Source organism: Meles meles, chromosome 10, assembly GCF_922984935.1.
Source record: "Meles meles chromosome 10, mMelMel3.1 paternal haplotype, whole genome shotgun sequence".
Taxonomy (NCBI): Eukaryota; Metazoa; Chordata; class Mammalia; order Carnivora; family Mustelidae; genus Meles; species Meles meles.
In genome coordinates this window covers 8,247,973-8,267,781 of record NC_060075.1, presented here as the reverse complement: position 1 = coordinate 8,267,781, position 19,809 = coordinate 8,247,973, and the positions used below count along the sequence as shown (strand labels likewise).

The window sequence follows — 19,809 nt, the reverse complement described above, 5'->3', positions numbered from 1 at the left end:
TGTTAATTTTAGTCATTCTGACTGGTGTGAGGTGGTATCTCATTGTGGTTCTGATTTGTATTTCCCTGATGCTGAGTGACGTTCAGCACTTTTTCATGTGTCTGTTGGCCATCTGGATGTTTTCTTTGCAGAAATGTCTGTTCATGTCTTCTGCCCATTTCTTGATTGGATTATTTATTCTTTGGGTGTTGAGTTTGATAAGTTCTTTATAGATATTGGATACTAGCCCTTTATCTGAAATGTCATTTGCAAATATCTTCTCCCATTCTATCAGTTGTCTTTTGGTTTTGTTGACCGTTTCCTTTGCTGTGCAAAAGCTTTTTATCTTGATGAAGTTCCAATAGTTCATTTTTGCCCTTGCTTCCCTTGCCTTTGGCAATGTTTCTAGGAAAAAGTTTCCGCAGCTGAGGTCGAAGAGGTTGCTGCCTGTGTTCTCCTCAAGGATTTGGATGGATTCCTTTCTCAAATTGAGGTCTTTCATCCATTTTGACTCTCTTTTGGGGTGTGGTGTAAGGAAATGGTCCAGTTAAATTTTTCTGCATGTGGCTGTCCAATTTTCCCAGCACTGTTTGTTGAACAGACTGTCTCCTTTTCATTGGACATTCTTTCCTGCTTTGTCAAAGATTAGTTGACCATAGAATTGAGGGTCTATTTCTGGGCTCTCTATTCTGTTCCATTGATCTATGTGTCTATTTTTATGCCAGTACCATACTGTCTTGATGATTATAGCTTTGTAATAGAGCTTGAGGTCTGGAATTGTGATGGCAACAACTTTGGTTTTCTTTTTCAACATCCCTCTAGCTATTCGGGGGCTTTTCTGGTTCCATATAAATTTGGGATTATTTGTTCCATTTCTTTGGAAAAAAATGGAGGTATTTTGATAGGGATTGCATTAAATGTGTAGATGGCTTTAGGTAGCATAGACATGTTCACAATATTTTTCTTCTAGTCCATGAGCTTAGAACCTTTTTCCATTTCTTTGTGTCTTCCCCAGTTTCTTTCATGAGTACTCTATGGTTTACTGAGTACAGATTTTTTGCCTCTTTGGTTAATGTATTCCTAGATATATTATGGTTTGGATCCAGTTGTAAGTGGGATTAACTCCTTAATTTCTCTTTCTTCGATATTGTTGTTGGCATATAGAAATGCAACTGATTTCTGGGTATTGATTTTATATTCTGATACATTACTGAATTCCTAAATGAGTTCTACCAGTTTTCGAGTTCAAGTCTTTTGGTTTTCCACATAAAGTATCATATCAACTACAAAGAGTAAGAGTTTGACTACTTCTCTGCTGATTCGGATGCCTTTTATTTCTTTTTGTTGTCTGATTGCGGGGCTCAGATTTCTAGTGGTATGTTGAATATCAGTGGTGATAGTGGACAGCCCTGCTGTGTTCCTGACCTTAGGGGAAAACCTCTCAGTTTTTCCCCATTGAGAATGATACTCGCTGTGGGTTTTTCATAGATGGCTTTGATGATTTGGAGGTATGTACCCTCTATCCCTACATTGGGAAGAGTTTTGATCAAGAAAAGATGCTGTACTTTGTCAAATGCTTTTTCAGCATCGATTGAGAGTATCCTACGGTTCTTGTTCTTTCTTTTATTAATGTATTGTATCACATTGACTGATTGCAGATGTTGAACCAACCTTGCAGCCTAGGAATAAATCCCACTTGCTCATGGTGAATAATCCTTTTAACAGTCCTTTTATTCACATTTTTAATGTGAATAATCCTTTTAATACTAGCCTGTCGGCTAGTATTTTAGTGAGAATTTTTGCATCCATGTTCATCAAGGATATTGGTCTGTAATTCTCACTTTTACCCTTTGTCTGGGTCTTTGTCTAGTTCGGGGATCAAGGTAATGCTGGTCTCATAAAATGAGTTTGGAAGTTTTCCTTCCATTTCAATTTTTTGGAACAGTTTCAGGAGAATAGGAATTAATTCTTCTTTAAATGCTTGGTAGAATTCCCCTGGGAAGCCATCTGGCCCTGGGCTCTTGTTTGATGGGAGATTTTTGATGACTGCTTCAATCTCCTTACTGGTTATGAGTCTGTTCAGGTTTTCTCTTTCTTCCAGGTTCAGTTTTGGTAGTTTATATGTCTCTAGGAATGCATCCATTTCTTCCAGATTGTCAGTTTTCTGGTATATAGTTGCTCATAATATGTTCTTATAATTGTATTTTCAGGTGTTGGTTGTGATCTCTCCTCTTTCATTCATGATTTTATTAATTTGGGTCCTTTGTCTTTTCTTTTTGATAAGTCTGGCCAAGGGTTTATCAATCTTACTAATTCTTTCAAAGAACTCACTGCTAGTTTTGTTGATCTGTTCTGCTGTTCTTTGGGTTTCTATTTCATTGATTTATACTCTGATCTTTATTATTTCTGTTCTCCTGCTGAGTTTAGGCTTTCTTTACCATTCTTTCTCCAGCTCTTTTAGGTGTACAGTTAGATTGTTTACTTGAGACCTTTCTTGTTTCTTCAGAGAGGCTTGTTTCACTATATACTTTCTTCTCAGGACTGCCTTTGCTGTGTCCCAAAGACTTTGAACCATTGTGTTTTCATTTTCATTTGTTTCCATGAATTTTTTGAATTCTTCTTTAATTTCCTGGTTGACCCATTCATTCTTTAGTAGGATGCTCTTTAGCCTTCATGTATTTGAGTTCTTTCTAACTTTCCTTTTGTGGTTGAGTTTTCATTTCAATGCATTGTGGTCTGCAAATATGCAGAGAATGATCCCAGTCTTTTGGTACTAATTGAGACCTGATTTGTGACCCAGGATGTGATCTATTCTGGAGAATGTTCCATGTGCCCTAGAGAAGAATATGTATTCTGTTGCTTCAGGATGGAATGTTCTGAATGTATCTGTGATGTCCATCTGGTCCAGAGTGTCATTTCAAGCCTTTATTTCCTTGTGGATCTTTTGCTTAGATGTTCTGTCCATCTCAGTGAAGGAGGTGTTAAAGTCCCCTATTATTATTGTATTATTGTCAATGAGTTTCTTTGATTTTGTTATTAATTGGTTTATATAATTGGCTGATCCCATGTTAGGGGCATAGATTTTTAAAATTGTTAGATCTTCTTGTTGGATAGACCCCTTAAGTATGATGTAGTGTTCTTCATCATCTCTTATAGTCTTTGGCTTAAATTCTAATTTATCTGATAGAAGAATTGCCACCCCAGCTTTCTTTTGATGTCCATTAGCATGGTAAATTGTTTTTCACCCTCTCACTTTAAATCTGGAGGTGTCTTTGGGTCTAAAATGAGTTTCTTGTAAACAACATATCAATGGGTCTTTTTTTTTTTTTTTTTTTTTTTTTTTTTTTAAGCCATTCTGATACCCTGTTTCTTTTGATTGGAGCATTTAGCCCATTTACATTCAGGGTAACTATTGAATGATAGGAATTTAGTGCCATTGTATTGCCTGTCAGGTGACTGTTACTGTATATTGTCTCTATTTCTGGTCTGTTACTTTTAGGCTGTGTCTTTGCTTAGAGGAGATTTTTCAATATTTCCTATAAGGTTGGTTTTGTGTTTTCAAATTCTTTTAGTTTTTGTTTGTCCTGGAAGCTTTTTATCTCTCCTATTTTCAATGACAAACCTAGCTGGATATAGTATTCTTGGCTGTATATTTTTCTCATTTAGTGCTCTCAGTATATCATGTCAGTCCTTTCTGGCTTACCAGATCTCTGTGGCTAGGTCTGCTGCCAATGTAATGTTTCTACCATTGTATTGTTACAGACCTCTAGTCCTGAGCTGCTTTCAGGACTTTCTCTTTGTCACTGAGTCTTGTAAGTTTTACTATTAGATGACAGGGTGTGGACCTATTTTTATTGATTTTGAGGAGGGTTCTCTGTGCCTCCTGGACTTTGATGCTTGGTCCCTTTGCAAAATTAGGGAAATTCTCTGGTATAATTTGCTCCAATATACCTTCTGGCCCCCTCTCTCTTTCTTCTTCTTCTGGGATCCCAATCATTCTAATATTGTTTCATCTTATGGTATCACTTATCTCTTGAATTCTCCCCTCATGGTCCAGTAGTTGTTTCTCTCTCCTTTTCTCAGCTTCTTTATTCTCCATCATTTGATCTTCTGTATCACTAATTCTCTCTTCTGCCTCATTTATCCTAGCAGTAAGAGCCTCCATTTTTTATTGCACCTCATTAATATCTGTTTTTATTTCAACTTGGTTAGATTTTAGTTCTTCTATTTCTCCAGAAAGTGATTTTATTTCTCCAGAAAGAGATTCTCTAGTATCTTCCTTGCTTTTTTTGAGCCCACCTAGCACCTTGATAATTGTCATTCTGAACTCTAGTTCTGACATCTTACTAATGTCTGTATGGATTAGGTCCCTGGCTATTGGTACTGCCTCTTTTTTTTTTTATTGTTGTTTGTTTGTTTGTTTGTTTTTGTTTTTTTGAGGTGAGTTTTTCTGCCTTGTCATTTTATCCAGATAAGAACAGATGAATGAAAGAACAAAATACTAAAAGGGTAGCAATGACCCCAGGAAAATACATGCTAATCAAATTGGAAGAGACCAGAAACCAGGGGAGAAGAAAAGAGGGGGAAGATATATATAGTTAGATAGCTAGATAGATATACATATATAGAGAGATAGACTGGTGAATAGAACAGAATCACACACTTGATTTTGAGTGTGTTTTTTTCTGTTAGAGCAAACTTCCTTGTAAAATTTTAAAGAAAAAAACCTATATACAAAAGTAAGGGTAAACATGATGAAGGGATGGAATATGACTGTAAAGATGAAGATTAAAAAAGATTCTAAAAAAGTAATTGATAACATAAGAAGTTGGTTGAAAAATAAAAGAAAATAAAAAGCGGTAGTAATGTGATCAGGCTGAGCACTAGAACAGAGCCATGTACTAGATTTAAGGTATATTTTGATCTGTTAGATGAAACTGTTTTCCAAAATTTTAAAGAAAGAAAAACCTATATGTGTTAAAGACAATGAAGGGGTGGAATATGACTATAACAAAGAAAATTAAAAAGGATATTTTAAGAAAGGTATTGATAGGTTAAAATAGTTTAAAATGGTTAAAGTAGGAAAGAAAAAAATTTAAAAATAGGATAAGAAAAAAATTTTTAAAAATTTAACTTTGAAAGACTAAAGAATCATGGGAAAGGAGCCATGAATTCTATGTGTTGCATTTCCTTGCTCTGGAGTTCCGTGGTTCTCATTGATCGGTGAACTTGGCCTTGGCTGGATGTTCTTGCTGATCTTCTGGGGGAGGGGCCTGTTGCAGTGATCCTCAGATGTCTTTGCCCAAGGAGGAATTGCACCACCCTTGCCAGGGGCCAGGCTCGTCATCTGTTGGGGTTTGCTCTCAGGAGCTTTTGTTCCCTGAATGTTTTCCATAGAGCTCTGGAGAACAGCAATGAAAATGCTGCTTCCCAGTCTCCGGCCCCATAGGAATCAATAGCTCAGTCCTCCACTTCTCAGTACACCATCAGAGAAAAGCAGTCAATTCCTCCCATCTCCCTGGTATCTGGCTGTACTCCGTGCTCACCTGGCCTGTGACTGAGTGTTTCTATCTCTGGCTCACGGCCCCATTTGGAATCTCCAAACACAGCTGATTCCTGCAGCACACTCCCATACCACTCTTCCTGTGGGAGGAATGAAGGGGTCTCCCCAGATCTGCCACTTGTGGGGTCCCACCTCGAAGAGCAGTGACTCAACTCCGCCGTGGATCATGCTTTAAGGTAACCCTGAGCTGAGAGCCCCCTGGTTGGCTGTGTCTCTATAGCTGGCTTCCCTGCTCTGATAATTAGGAGCTCTGCCACACTCAGACACCCCTGGTCTTTTTGTGATCCCGTGGGTCCTGAGACTCCATTGTCCCTGGGGGCTCCACCGCAGCTTAGCCTCTGGGGTGATGTCCCTCAGTGGAGCAGACTCCTAAAAGATCCGATTTTGTGCTCTGCTTTCTACCACTTGCCAGGAGCTGGTCCCTCCTCCCACGGTCTTTCTTCTTATATGTCACCTTGGAGTCACTTCCCTGCACATCCTACCTTTCAGAAAGTGGTCACTTTTCTGTTTCTAGAATTGCTGCTCTTCTTCTCTTTGATCTCCTGTTGAGTTAGTAGGTGCTCAGAATGGTTTGGTAACTATCTAGGTGAGCTCCTGGGACCCAATAATACTTAAGTCTCCTGCTCCTCTGCCATCTGGTTCCCCTCCCCTGACTCACAATTTCTACTAAAACTGAAGATGTTGATTTTTTTTAACTTAATTAATGTATTGATATTTGTTTTAAGTACCTGTTTTATAGCAATGGTCTGATCAACTGTGGTATTCTAAGTGAATTTCAAATATTGAATTTCAAAAGCTCTTAAATCTAATTAATGTTCAATTTCATATGAATTAAAATTTGCTAAACAAAATTTTTACTTTTTTAAAAACATTGTAAAGACACTATTCCTTATAGCTTTTCTGAAGAAAAACGAATCCTGTACCATACCCCCCAAGTAATGGATGGTCCAGGAATGATAAAGGCAAAACAAATTGGGAGCAAGTTTGCAGGAGAGGTCACATGTATATTTTTAAAAATTTTAGTCCTTCTGTATAAGAAAGTGAACACAAAATTCTTTGTTCAGAGTTTCACAAAATCGGAAAGTGATTTAAATGAATACTCATGGGCTTATTCTAATGTGCTTTAGAGAAAACGCTAGATCTTTATTCTCATACATTTAATGTAAAACTTCAGTTTTAATTACAATTGTGAGGGAAAATCACTGATATAAGAAAATACTAAATGATGTGTAGCATGGAGGAGATTCCAGCACCACAAAAATCTGATGGTGCAAATGCTGAAAGTCAGCAAATGCAACTGGGTGGTTTGTCAGTTATTTACCGTCTGAATGCTACCTGAGGCAAGGACATCCAAAAATTGCACTCTGTCTTGGTGTGGTGGCACTGAAAATCTGTGTGTGTGTGTGTGTGTGTGTGTGTACAAGTGTGCATGTGTGCACACACATAGTGTAAGTGAACTCTGATCATGGATGCACAGAAGTTATATAACGTGTTTTGTTGTTGTCTGGTTTGTTTTTGTTTCTTGTTTATGAGAATCGAGACTCTGCAGCCAGATATATCTGCATTTCAATTCTCATTTCTGCCATTTATTAACCATGTGATGCTTAAACTATATTAGATTCAGTTTTCTCACTTATTTATTTGAAGCAATAATTCCTAAAACATTTAGTGTGAATTATAAATGAATCAAATGCAAGAACTTAGAGTGAGTAGCGTATAGAACTTAGAACACTATCTTTAAATATATCCATGTACAGGAATAATGCGGTTAGATTCTGCTCTAGAAAAAGACTTTCAGGATTATTTTTCATAACATGGATGAAGAAAATTTTGGAAAAGTAGTGTATTTTCTTTTGAGCAAGTGGATCATTCTTTCCCCATTGAAGAATTGAACTTCATTATAGCTGGAGCCATTCCTATCATAGGTTGCTAAGGCATACGTCTTGAAGATTAAAAGTACAAAATAATAATTGGAATTAAAATGAATAGAAATCACAGTTTAAGCTCAGCTGCAGCAGTGGTTGCTATCAACAAGCCTGCTTTTATCTGAGTTTTCATTTCTCTGGTAATTAAGAGTCTTGAAAAAAATAAAGTCACCTTTTTATTTTTATCTGATTGGAATAATAGACCTTTTGGCATGAACAATTAAGCTGATGCTGTTCATTTATAAATTAATTGTATGATGGAGAAATGTTCACAGGAATTTTTAGAAAGACATTCTGGTCTACTGTTTAGAACAGAAAGATCCGTCAGCTAAGTGACCTTTTCTGGTTGTGTGATTATTTAGAATTAGATTTTGAGATTAAACATTTCTAACATTGATGTCCTTGGGATCCGTGCACCAAAATTGCATTTCAAAGCAGGGGCCATCACATTATAAAGGCAAAACCTAAAACCATGCACTTCTATGCCTAATCAACACTAAACCCAGTTTTGTACTTTACAGAAAAATGTTACGGTGAAGATACGGTCTTCTGTGCCACTGTTCTGTGGGAGAACCCTGATGTAACCTACTTAAGAAGGCAATATTTCAGTAAACACTACTATTTGTGTGATCGCTAACTGATTTTAATTTTAGAATAAGACTTAACATTTACATAGTAATTTCACAGTACAAAATTGTGCATATATATTATACATTTTGTAACTTAGAGGTTATTCAGTAATGATTACTTTAGAACAAGGATTTTTTCTGTTTTCCTCCATTGATATAAAATGTGCGAAGTATGTATTTCTAAATTAAAATTTGAAAATCCTAAAAAAATACTGAGGTGTGGTTATTTTATTTATTTATTTTTTTAAAGATTTTATTCATTTATTTGACAGCGAGAGAGAGAGATCACAAGTAGGCAGAGAGGCAGGCAGAGAGAGAGAGAGAGGAGAGCAGGCTCTCTGCCGAGCAGAGAACCCGATGTGGGACCCGATCCCAGGACCCCTGAGATCGTGAACTGAGCCGAAGGCAGCGGCTTAACCCACTGAGCCACCCAGGCGCCCGAGGTGTGGTTATTTGTAATGATATTTACTAACACTGATAAATATTCCATGTACGTGACAATCTTACAAACTTCAACAGGCTTTAATTTTTTTCCATTAAGATAGTATTTCTGTTTAAAAGTTTCAGCAACCAAAAGTTTATGCTTTTTCAGCAAAAGACCATACGGTAAATACTTTAGGCTTCGTGAGTTTTAACAAGTCTATGTAACAACAACTTGACTCTGGAGCAAGGCATTATGTAAGCAGAACTTTATGTGAACACTAAAATTTAAATTTTATTTAATTTTCATATGTAATTTATTATTATTATCAGTATTAGTATTAATTTTAGCTATTTCAAGATGTGAAAACTACTTTTAGCTCTCAGGCCATACAGGAACAGATGGCAGCAAGCCAGGTTTGCCCTATAAACTGATTTGCAGACCTCTGATCAGAGGCTGGGAGCATCATCTGTGCTTCAGTGGCTTGCTCTCATTGCATTTTTAGCTACCTTTACTCGTTAGGCTTCTCTTTCATTTGTGAATCTGAAATGTGTCTTCAAGTAACTTCAAGTAATCTGTGGATTCTAAATTATTCTGTCTGGCCTAGAACAAAATCCCTTCCCTTTGTGAGAGAATAGACCTTCATAACTTCAAAGAAAGCCACTCTGACCCTCTTAGAATTCTCTCTCTGTCTCTCAGTGTTTCTTAAACTCTTTCCGGGTGCTTATGTTTAATGGTTGATCTCCTTTGTTTGCTCCTTAATTTTCTCTTCTTTATAACGAGCACACACTAAACAAAAACTTTAAGTTACTATCTGTCTAATGGAGAGTTTAAAAGAATGTTTGTTTCCAAAGATTTTTGTACTAAGCCACAGTTAATGTGGTTGTTAGGAGTGGGAGCTATTGATTTATTTTTGTTGGTTTATATGTTTAAATATAACCTGATTCATTATAAAGATACCTTATTTATAAATGATCAGATAACCTTGGTATTATTTCCTATGGTTATGGGTGGTTAATTAGCACATTAGTTCTTAGTTTCTACAAACTTGACAGACATGGTTATTGAGAGAAAATAATAGTACAAAAAAGTCCTTAATAATTGAGAGAGATGTTAGATAAAGGTCATAAATCCATTTTGTTATTGGAGAGTGGCTTCTAAGAAACCTAATCATAAAATAAGTAATTAAATTAAAATAGTTCATCATCACCTCCCAAACAGCTTTATTCACTCCATTCATTTTTCCAGGTATGCCAATGGCACATTAATGATTATTCCCCTATTTTATTGGGTTCTGTTACGCCTTATCTGTCCAATGGAGGATAGAACCACTTATGATATTAAAGAAACATGCTATCAGTTGCAAGTAGCACTGAATTTTTCTAGATGAAAATATACTAATTTTTACCAACAAATTTCTGACCTCGTTGGTATTGAAAATTGTTTTAAACTGTACCATCTTTAGAAAATAAATTGACTTTTTTTCTTAACAGGTTCTGGATTGAATGACGGACAGTGGCATGAAGTTCGTTTCCTAGCTAAGGAAAATTTTGCCATTCTCACCATCGATGGGGACGAGGCTTCTGCTGTTCGAACTAATAGCCCTCTTCAAGTTAAAACTGGCGACAAGTACTTTTTTGGAGGTAAGACTACCATTTTTTATTGGTTAACTAGTACATTTTTAAAACAGAGTTTCAGTGAAGTTTGATTATGAAGGATTTATATTTGATTCAGTAGACTCAGCACATCTCAAGGAAAACACCAAACTTATTCCATGAGCTAAAGAGTGGCAAGTTTATGCTTCTTCATGATGAAAGTATTCTTATTTTTTTTTTAAGATTTTATTTATTTATTTGACAGAGAGAGATACAAGTAGGCAGAGAGGCAGGCAGAGAGAGTGAGAGGGAAGCAGGCTCCCTGCCGAGCAGAGAGCCCGATGCAGGACTCGATCCCAGGACCCTGAGATCATGACCTGAGCCGAAGGCAGCGGCTTAAACCACTGAGCCACCCAGGCGCCCCTGAAAGTATTCTTATGATGCCACCATATCCTTCTAGTTTAATTCAAATAATTCAAAGTATAAAGCTTGAGATTCTGAATCCACTGATTATCATAATACTACCCTCAAAGTCAGATTCTTGGATCACCTATTGCTGTGTATTTAATTACTCCAAACCTTAGTGGCTTAGAACAACAAACATTGCCTCACAGTTTTGGAAGTGACATCCCATCACTTCAGTTATACACAGTTTGGTAGAAGTGAGTCACTAAATGCAGACCACACTTAAATGAAAGGGATTACATGAGAAGACATGCAAAGAGAACATCTTCGAGGCTGTCTATACCCGTTGCCTTATAGGAAAGCCATCTTATCATATATACTTGGTTCTTAGTAGTGAAAGAATTAGTGAAAAAGAAGGTTCTCTTAAAACAATAAATTCTACTATATGTGAAAAAATGTTGTAGCATGGACCTGAGTATTTTTTCTTTAATTTAAAAAATGTATCTTGCCAGAATTTTTTTTTATCATTAATGAAATGTAGGGACACATCTTTTTATTAACGTGTTCGGTGTGTGTTTTAAATCAATGTATCTTTCACTAGATTATTGAATTCCTCATCCTAAATCACAGAATATAAGATCTAAAAAATAGTATGCATTCTTAGGAAAGGTTTTGTTAAACTTTAAAAACAAATGTGTACATATATCTGCTTCTCAAAATACATTTATTAATATTCACATTTATTTATTTGCTTATTTAAGTCTTTATGTATCAGTATATTTATATATATTTCTAATTATTAGAATAAGCCTATTTGAGAGCATATTGTGTGTCTTGTTCCCTACTATATCCTCTATGGTCTTAGAAAAATTCCTGGAATATAGATGACCAATAAATAGGAATGAATGAGTAAATTTAGAAAAACAAGCAAGAGCAAACATTTTACCCCCAGTGGTTTAAAAGGAGCAATTGAAGCCCACAGTGCTTTACGGACCTGCCGCTGAGTCTGTAGCCGTCAGCTGAGCTCAAGACCTCGGACTCCTGTGCCAGCTGTTTCCTGCTATACATTGTGGTTCAGTGAGTGATAACTCAGAGACCAAAGACCTGAGTTGGACCTCACTGTCTTGAATCTTATGTTGTGTTCATTGGAAGTTTCTAAAAAGGCTTTCAATAAATATTTAATGAGTTGGGTGAAGGTCAGATGAGATGTCTTATAAGTGAATACACTGGGGCTTATTGATGTGAGAAAAAGTAACCCAGTGGCCCAACTGGTTTTTCTGCAAAAACATATTTAATATGATGGGGTTTTGGCCAACAGTTTTCATTGCCATCATATAAAATGGATCACGGTAGTCAGTTGGAAAGCTATTGATAATCCCTACCCATCCAAATGGCAGTGGAATAGCTTTGGCCATCGATGAACATGCTGAATGCCTAAGGCTAGTTTTGGTCTGTTTGCATCTACATGGGTAGCCTCGTAGCTGTAACCGACAAATTTAAGGCACAGAGTTAACGGAATGTGAAGTCTTCAGAGTGTGCCGTTTACTGTTGCTTCATAGATGTTGGTTTTCAAACCCAGTGGTTAGGAGGATATTTTCTCCCTGTTGGGTCTTTTGTCTGCCATTGGGAAATGCTGTCAGCAGATGATCATGATGCCTCTTTGGTTATATCTTCATTAGCTGAATCCTTGGAATATATGAGAATCACCAGGGAAACTTGTTACATGTCAGAATTCTCAGGTCCCACTCCTAGAACTCAATGCAGAATGCTGGGAAAAGAAAGAATTCTAAGCTCTAAGTTATTCTGGCACAAATGATCTGAGGAACAGAATTATAGATCAACCCGAGCCAATTTGCATGCACAGCTTTCAGATTCTTCTGAAAGACGTCAGTCACCAAAAAGTGAGATAAGTGAGAATTAGCTACTGTCGTGGAGCTTAGCCACCGTGAAGCAGTAAAAGGAAGTCACAGGCCAAGGTCTGGTGCACATACAGACATTTATTAAACGAACATTTTTATTAGCAGGTAGGCACAATGCAGTTAATACAGACTGTTCTGTAAGCTTGGTGAAGTCCCAGCTCTCTGACTTGCTATATCTCGAATAAAATGTTCTCTTCAGGCAACTTTCACAGTATTATAGACGCAGGATTCAGCTGCACGCAGCCAGTGCCAAGCAACAGAAAGTCTCCTAAGCTGATGGCTGGTACAGGATCACTAAGTGATCGATACTCCAGAACCATGTCCAAGGCTTCAGGCCACCGGCCTCACTTGCCTTATCTTGTCTACACACAGGCTGGGGGTGTCTATAAAACATGTTTTGTCAAACTATATATCCTTAATATCTTTCATTTCACCACTGAGATATCTTTCCTAACATTTATCTAACATTTATGCTGATTAACAAGGCACTCGTTTCACCAAAGAAAACCCAGTTTGGCATTTAGTAAGTTGATTCGAGGAGCCGACAGCAGAAAACTGAAGTAGCTGCCTCTGCAATGGCGGCTCGTGACTGCCTCTGACCTGCGGCTGCAGAGTTCAAGCTTGCTGTCTCTAGATTGTAAGTCACACACACACAGCTGCCTACAGTCTGTGCTGAAAAGCTTTAAGTTAGTTGTAGGTACTGTAATAAAAACGTCTTAAACATTAGTAGAGTGGAAAGAAAATGGACTTATTCTAAAATATGAGCTTTGAAACACACACTCCTGGCTTGGGATCATGGCTTCACTTAGTTGATAGATCGTTTTAATAATTTACCTTCTTCATCCATTGAAAGGCAGTAGAGTTAAATTATGGTGTGAACATTACCAGAGTAACCTGTTAAATCCAGGACTGATTCCAGGGGATGCTAAGCGCTGACTCCCTTTCCAGTCCATGTGGAATGGACTTTATTTATCTTTATTTAACTCATCAAGGACAGCCCCTTCCAAGGAAGAGTTGAGATTTCAGACCACGTGCTCATCTAAAGCATCTGACCAATTTCTCCGCAAATCAAAGCGTTCCTTCCTCCTTGGTGAAAAACAAATTGTTTTCTTACCAGGTGAAAGCCTTAACTAAAGGTTTGCTGGCCTTGTGTACTCGATTACAGACTTCAGACGTGTACACACTTTGTTTCCTTTGGAGTAAATTCCCGGTCATGTAGCTTCTACTCTCTGCGGCGGTGTCCTACCAGCATGGAGCTTTATCTCTCCATGCCTGCACCCTGCTAATCCCAGCCAAGGTCTTAGTTCTCCTCTGAAACACTCGTGGTCAGATGTTAAAGCACCAAGAATTCTTTTGTCTTGTTCTTTCTCGGTAATAAACAGAGAAAGAAAGAGATTATTCATTTGGGGTGTTCCCTCAGCAACAGTTCTTTTGGTTGCTTTAAGTTTTTCTCTCTACCACTCAACTAGAATTACTTTTGATAAGACTTTGTTAATTTTAATAATCAAAGTAAATTTATTTATTGACTGTTTACCTGGTAATAGGCTTTCTGATACAGGCCAGAGCCCATGGTCATGAGAGAATAGAAGAATTTGTAAATTTCTAAATTTTTTCAGGCTTTGTATTTTTTTTTTTTTTCTGTTGCTTTCGTTTGAAAGAAGGAACTGTGGGCTGAAGAGAAGAAATAAGAAAGTTTCAGAGCTCCTAGAAGGGGGTGGCTGCTCTCAAGAAGGACTTTCCTTCCAAACATACTTCGAAGGTTTCATATATCTTTTCTGTTTTAAAACTGGGATCTAAGTTCATTGTTTTATATTCAGAGATTATAGAGCCCAAGTATAACCCAGGTTTAACGTTGTCATTTATATTATTTGTACAGTTCTCTTACTAATTTTATAGCTACTCTGAGCTCCATCTGGAGGAACCTCTGTTTTGTGCTGGAGACCTGTCATCCAGTTGGATGAGGCTCACATTGTGAAGGACTGTCTCCTTAAAGTTGGTCCATCGAGACATTAACTGTATCTGCAAAACACCTCCACAGCAGCTCCTAGAGTCGTATTTGATTGCGTAACTGGGCACTGTAGCCTATCCAAGTTGACACACAGAATGACCCATCATAGAGTTTTATATATCCTGGATTCAAGATATCACATAAAAATTATAATCAGTTACCTGGTTTAATGTACAGATGAAGGAATACCAGAAACTGCTTTTACAGTTTCCTAATTAAAATCTCCAAGTCTTCTATAGGCTTCTTTTTCTGCTTTGTGTTATTTTATACTTTCTGATGTTACTTATTTTATTCCCCTTCTCTTTTCAATGCTTATTACTAAGATAAAACTTCACAAATGCTAAAATCCACCTATTTCAAGTGTGTGATTCAGTGAGTTTTAGTAAGTATATACAATACTGCAGCCATTACCAGAATCCAGCTCCAAGAGCATTCCTTTCAACTCCCCAGATCCCTTCCTGCCCCTCTGTAGTCAATTTCCACTCCTGCTTTGCCCAGGCAACCATTGATGTGGTTGCTTCTGCCCCTATATTTCTTTTTCTAGACCCTTCCATTTTTGGTGGATTTGCAGTTTCCTTTTTGACTCTTCCATGTAGTTCTAAGACACTTCGCCCTGCCCTCACCTTCTCCAGGGGGACAACTGGGCCCTCTCCTCCTGCTCCAGCTCACCGCCCCTCCCCCACACCCTACCCCCGTCCCTGCCACAGCACTTAATCACACTCTGACATTCTCCACCCTTCATTAGTTACTGTATGGATCATTTACTGTTGGAATCTCCTCTAGAATGTAAGCACAAAGAAGGCAAGGATATTGGTTTTGTTTTCTAATACATCTCGAGTATTTAGAAAAAAATGTCTGGCACATAATAGGTTCTCAATGTCTATTTATTCATTGAATAAATAGTGGTCCCTCATGGATATATTTAATGGTTATATGCACAAGGGGCTACAGGACTTTTTATTCCCACATAGATTGTCAGTTTCTGCCATATACCCCACACCCCCCAAAAATTTAGGTAAGGGGTACTGATTGTGCTCGCATATGATATTCCATTATCACATTTGGGAGGTATAACTTCCCAGCATCTTGAAGATAAAATAATTTCTTATTATGTCAGGTGCAACTTTTTATCTAAGTGTACTACATTTACAACTAATAAGTCTTATTATTATTAATCCTGTCTCTACAGGATTTAGATAATTTCGTTTGGCGAATATTTACTAAAACCTGGCATTATTATTCATACTAGGACAGTGAATAAGTTAGGAAGAATACTTGGCTTTCAAAAAGTTACATTCCAAGTGAAATAACAAATGGGTAAAATGAGTGTATTGTGGAGTCAATAAATCAGGGAAAGGATGGGAAGTTCTCAGGGGAGGTGTTTTGAGAATTTCTTCTTAACCATAAGTTGACCAGAGGAAGGCTCCATTGAGAAGATGGTGTTTGGTCAAAGAGCTCACGGGGTGAAGGGATCAGGGAGGAGAGAGGAGAGAAAGGGCAGGCGCATGTACAGGTGGAGACTGCGTGAGGAAAGGAGGTGGACGTGGCTTTAGGGGTGGGGCCGCTGGGGGCTGGGTGGTGACGGGTCTTTTACTCTGAGTTAAATGGGAAGGCGTTTGAAGATCGGACCAGGGGAGTGTCATGATCTGACTTACATCTTAACATGATCTCTGTGGATGCGGTTTTCAGGAAAGCCTACAGTGGGGATGACTGCAGTAATCCAGACAAAGGAAGGTGGAGACTGGGCGGTAGCAGCGAAGCAAGTAGGAAATGATCAAGTCTGAATCCGTTCTTGGAAGTCAAGCCAACAGGACTTGCCCACTGGCGGGATGTGGGTTGTGATATACAGACAGGGGTCAAAGACAAGAGGGGTCAGTCTGCTTTACAGAAAGCCTAGCGCTTACCCTTTCCCTGTTGCACACTTCCTCCTTCCCCCTCTACACTGTGGGGTCCACTTGGCAGTGTTTCCCTAAAACTTAGTTCTGACTCGTGCTTCATAAACTACTGACAGTGTCTGTCCCATGCAGTGACCTGTCATCCCTTCTTCAAAATCAGCAGGCCTGTGACCTAACCCCCTCACTTTCATGTCCCCCTGTGTCTTCTCTCTCTTGGTTTGCCTGGATGGGATCTGACTCAGTTCTCAAATCTCTCAAGTCTTTGCCAGAGGCTCTTTTTGCTTTATCATCCACTGGGTATAACAAGGTCAGAAGTCTACTGATTTAAAACTGGCTCTTGTAAACTAAAATTCCAATCAGTCTCCGATTTGGAGACCACAGTGCCACTCAGAAGTAGACAAGTGTCATATGATCTTGCTGATACGTGGAATTTGAGAAACAAGGCAGAGGGTCAGAGCGGAAGAGCGGAAGAAATGAAATGGGATGAAACCAGAGAGGGAGGCAAACAATAAGAGACTTGATATCAGGAAACACACTGAGGGTTGCTGGAGTGCAAGGGGGTGCAAGGGATGGGGTGGCTGGGGGATAGACATTGGAGAAGGTACGTGCTGTGGTGAGTGCCGTGAATTGTGTAAGACTGATGAATCACAGACCTGTACCCCTGGGGAAAAGGATATATGTTAATTTAAAAATAAAAAAGAATAGACAACTGGAGGACACTGACTCAAAGCCAAGCAGCTGCTATAGGATAAAATGACTTTTAAAAATGTTAGTTCACATATGACCTTTGAATAGATGTACTTCCAGCTTGAAGGTATGGCCTAACTGTAGTCTTCTCCTGGTCTTTGTTCCATCCATGGTCCAACTAGACTGAGGTTGAAGAGGGTTAGGAGATAAACTACTTACTGTCTTTTTACAAATAAAATGATACCTAACCGTCATCTATATCTGCATAGTACTTACTGCATCTTGTTATTAATGTTGGAACAATTGAGTTCCCCACCTTTTGTGTAAAATGCATCTCTTTATAATACTAATTTAGTATTGCAAATGGCAAGAGACAACTTTTTCTGGCCACCTAACAATTTATGAAACTTCAGAATGAGAAATGAGGAAACCACATCTTAGAACCTTAGAGATTCCTGTAAATTATTAATAGTTTATTTGATTTGGGTTGGCTAGCATTATGTTATAATTGGAATTCATTTTTTTTATTGCTTCCAAACCCATCAATTAGATTTTGTGTGTATATATATATACACATATTTTTTATATATGCATTTTTTTCTTTTGTGCTTTTACTCTTTTACCCTGGTTCAATATTATAATATTATTATATTATATAAAACATTATATTGTTTTTCTCTTTTTTAGCTTCAGCGGGTTGATCCATCCTTAATTGTACTGAGTTAACCTAGAAACTTTCTCAGTTATTAATTTCTTAAAAAGGATTTGATTGTACAAAAACAACTACTTGCCCATGTAAATATTTAGATCAATATTTGCTGTTCTATGCAAATTTATCCCCCACTTTAAAGAAGTACATTTTTAAGCATTTCTTTCCATTATGAGAACATTAATAAGGAGAGACACATTTCTTTTTCAGTCTAATTCCCAGAGTACTTTTGGTTGTATTAGTTTGTTTTCCAATTATATGAATAAAAGAAAAGGGCAAAGAAGAAGAAGGGAATTGCACAATGAAATTGAATACATTAACTTCATCAGAAACTGTTTCTTTGCTGGAGATAGGAAAGTATTCATTACATAGCCCCAAATTCCGAAGACCTTTATATATCTCTAGAAGGAAAAATTGCTTAGGCCTAGGATTCAGGCTAATTAGAGTTATTGTGATATTCTATATGCCTTTGCGTTTTTCTGGCTCTGTGAATGGCTTGTATCGGGAATATTCAGATTTAAGACAGAACTGTAAGTAGTTTTTCAAAGGAGAAAATCATGGAATTATAAAAACTGCTTGACTTGCAAGAATTATCTTAATGCTGCGGCTGTTTATCCCTGGCACCTTCTGCTTCTTACATTGATTTTGCTGCATTGAAATCAGTAGACTAGGGACGCCTGGGTGGCTCAGTTGGTTAAACAGCTGCCTTCGGCTCAGGTCATGATCCTAGTGTCCTGGGATCGAGTCCCATATCGGGCTCCTTGCTCGGCAGGGAGCCTGCTTCTCCCTCTGCCTCTGCCTACTTGTGATCTTTCTCTCTCTGTCTCTCTCTCTCTGACAAATAAATAAATAAAATCTTTAAAAAAAAAAAAAAAAGAAAAGAAATCAGTAGACTAAAAGAACACAATGTTTTGACTGTGGAAATAATATAGATAACTCTATAAATATGTAGGTTAAATATGATTTCTCTGTGTAGTTTTTAGAAAGTATTTTCCTTATCTGGAATGCTCTTACGTTGAAAAATAACAGCCAAATTTTAAAACTGTGCTGACGTGTATATCTGCTACGAATATGTGGTATGTGTCAAGTTTCAAGTTGAGGAACATAAATGTTTCTACACATTATTTTACTCATTGATTTTGCAGTGTTTTATCAAAACAAACAAAAACAAAAGGAAGAAATTCATATCTATATTTTTTTTTTCCATGAGTAATGTGTCTGTTTGGATACTCTAAGAAGCAGGGGTTGGGATGGAATTAGACATTGGAAAGACTTACCAGACAGAATGCCTCTGAAGGCTACAGGAATGAAAGAGGAAGAGCAGGGCTGATACCTGAGGAGGGAGAAAGGGAAGAAGGGGGTTGAGTAGAAAGAGCCCTAGAGGGCTGGCAGTGTTGGCCATGGTCCCTTGCAAAACTGCCTGTTAACATCCACCACCAAATGGAAATGGCTGATTCCTGGTCCTATTGCTCTAGTTAGTAGTTGATTAGAGCAGGCTGGAGGCCATGGCCTCTGCAGAAGGACATCTCTGGACTCTAATAACAGCCAACCCTGGTCGTCAAACAGGAAAGATGAGACAAGCATCCCTCCTTGGCCACCACAAGTGTAAGTAAAAACAAAAGATTGTTCAGAAGTTCTTTTATAGTATTTCTTTACAAACCAGAGAAAAGTGTGTGTTTTTGTTCTTCCTAATATACTTGGTATTTCTGTCTACATTCCTAATTCTCTATGGCAAAATAAAGAGAAGAAATGATTGTAGGGTACTTATTTTTAAAAATTGCTGAGCATTCACATAATACCACTCCTGTATGTGCGGGAAGAAGACTGAGATGGGAGCCCGTGCCTGTGCCGGGCTGTCGGTGTTTGTTTGTCTGCCCGTTTGTTGGGTTTCCTTTGGGCATTCGATTATTCATATACCAGCTTCTTCTCCCTTTGGACGAGGAAGTCAATTCTTTGAGTCTGTGCGTTGTTCACTTTTGCACTGTTGGGGTTTTAAAGAAGATCATAGACTCAAATAAATGAGTTTTTCTTGTCTGGCTCATCCAGGAAGCAATCAAAAAGAGCCTTTGCTAAA

The 19,809-nt window shown here is 37.9% G+C and overlaps 1 protein-coding gene across 3 annotated transcripts in view; it reads left to right on the top strand.

Annotated features, from left to right (window-relative positions):
• Nucleotides 1–19,809, top strand: part of CNTNAP2 (contactin associated protein 2) — a 1,946,064-nt gene that overhangs the window by 1,022,767 nt on the left and 903,488 nt on the right. For all 3 annotated transcript variants that reach the window (XM_046020922.1, XM_046020925.1, XM_046020923.1), the window contains one exon: nucleotides 10,011–10,160. In XM_046020922.1, coding sequence (XP_045876878.1) covers nucleotides 10,011–10,160 — 150 coding nt within the window. The remainder of the gene's footprint in view (nucleotides 1–10,010; nucleotides 10,161–19,809) is intronic.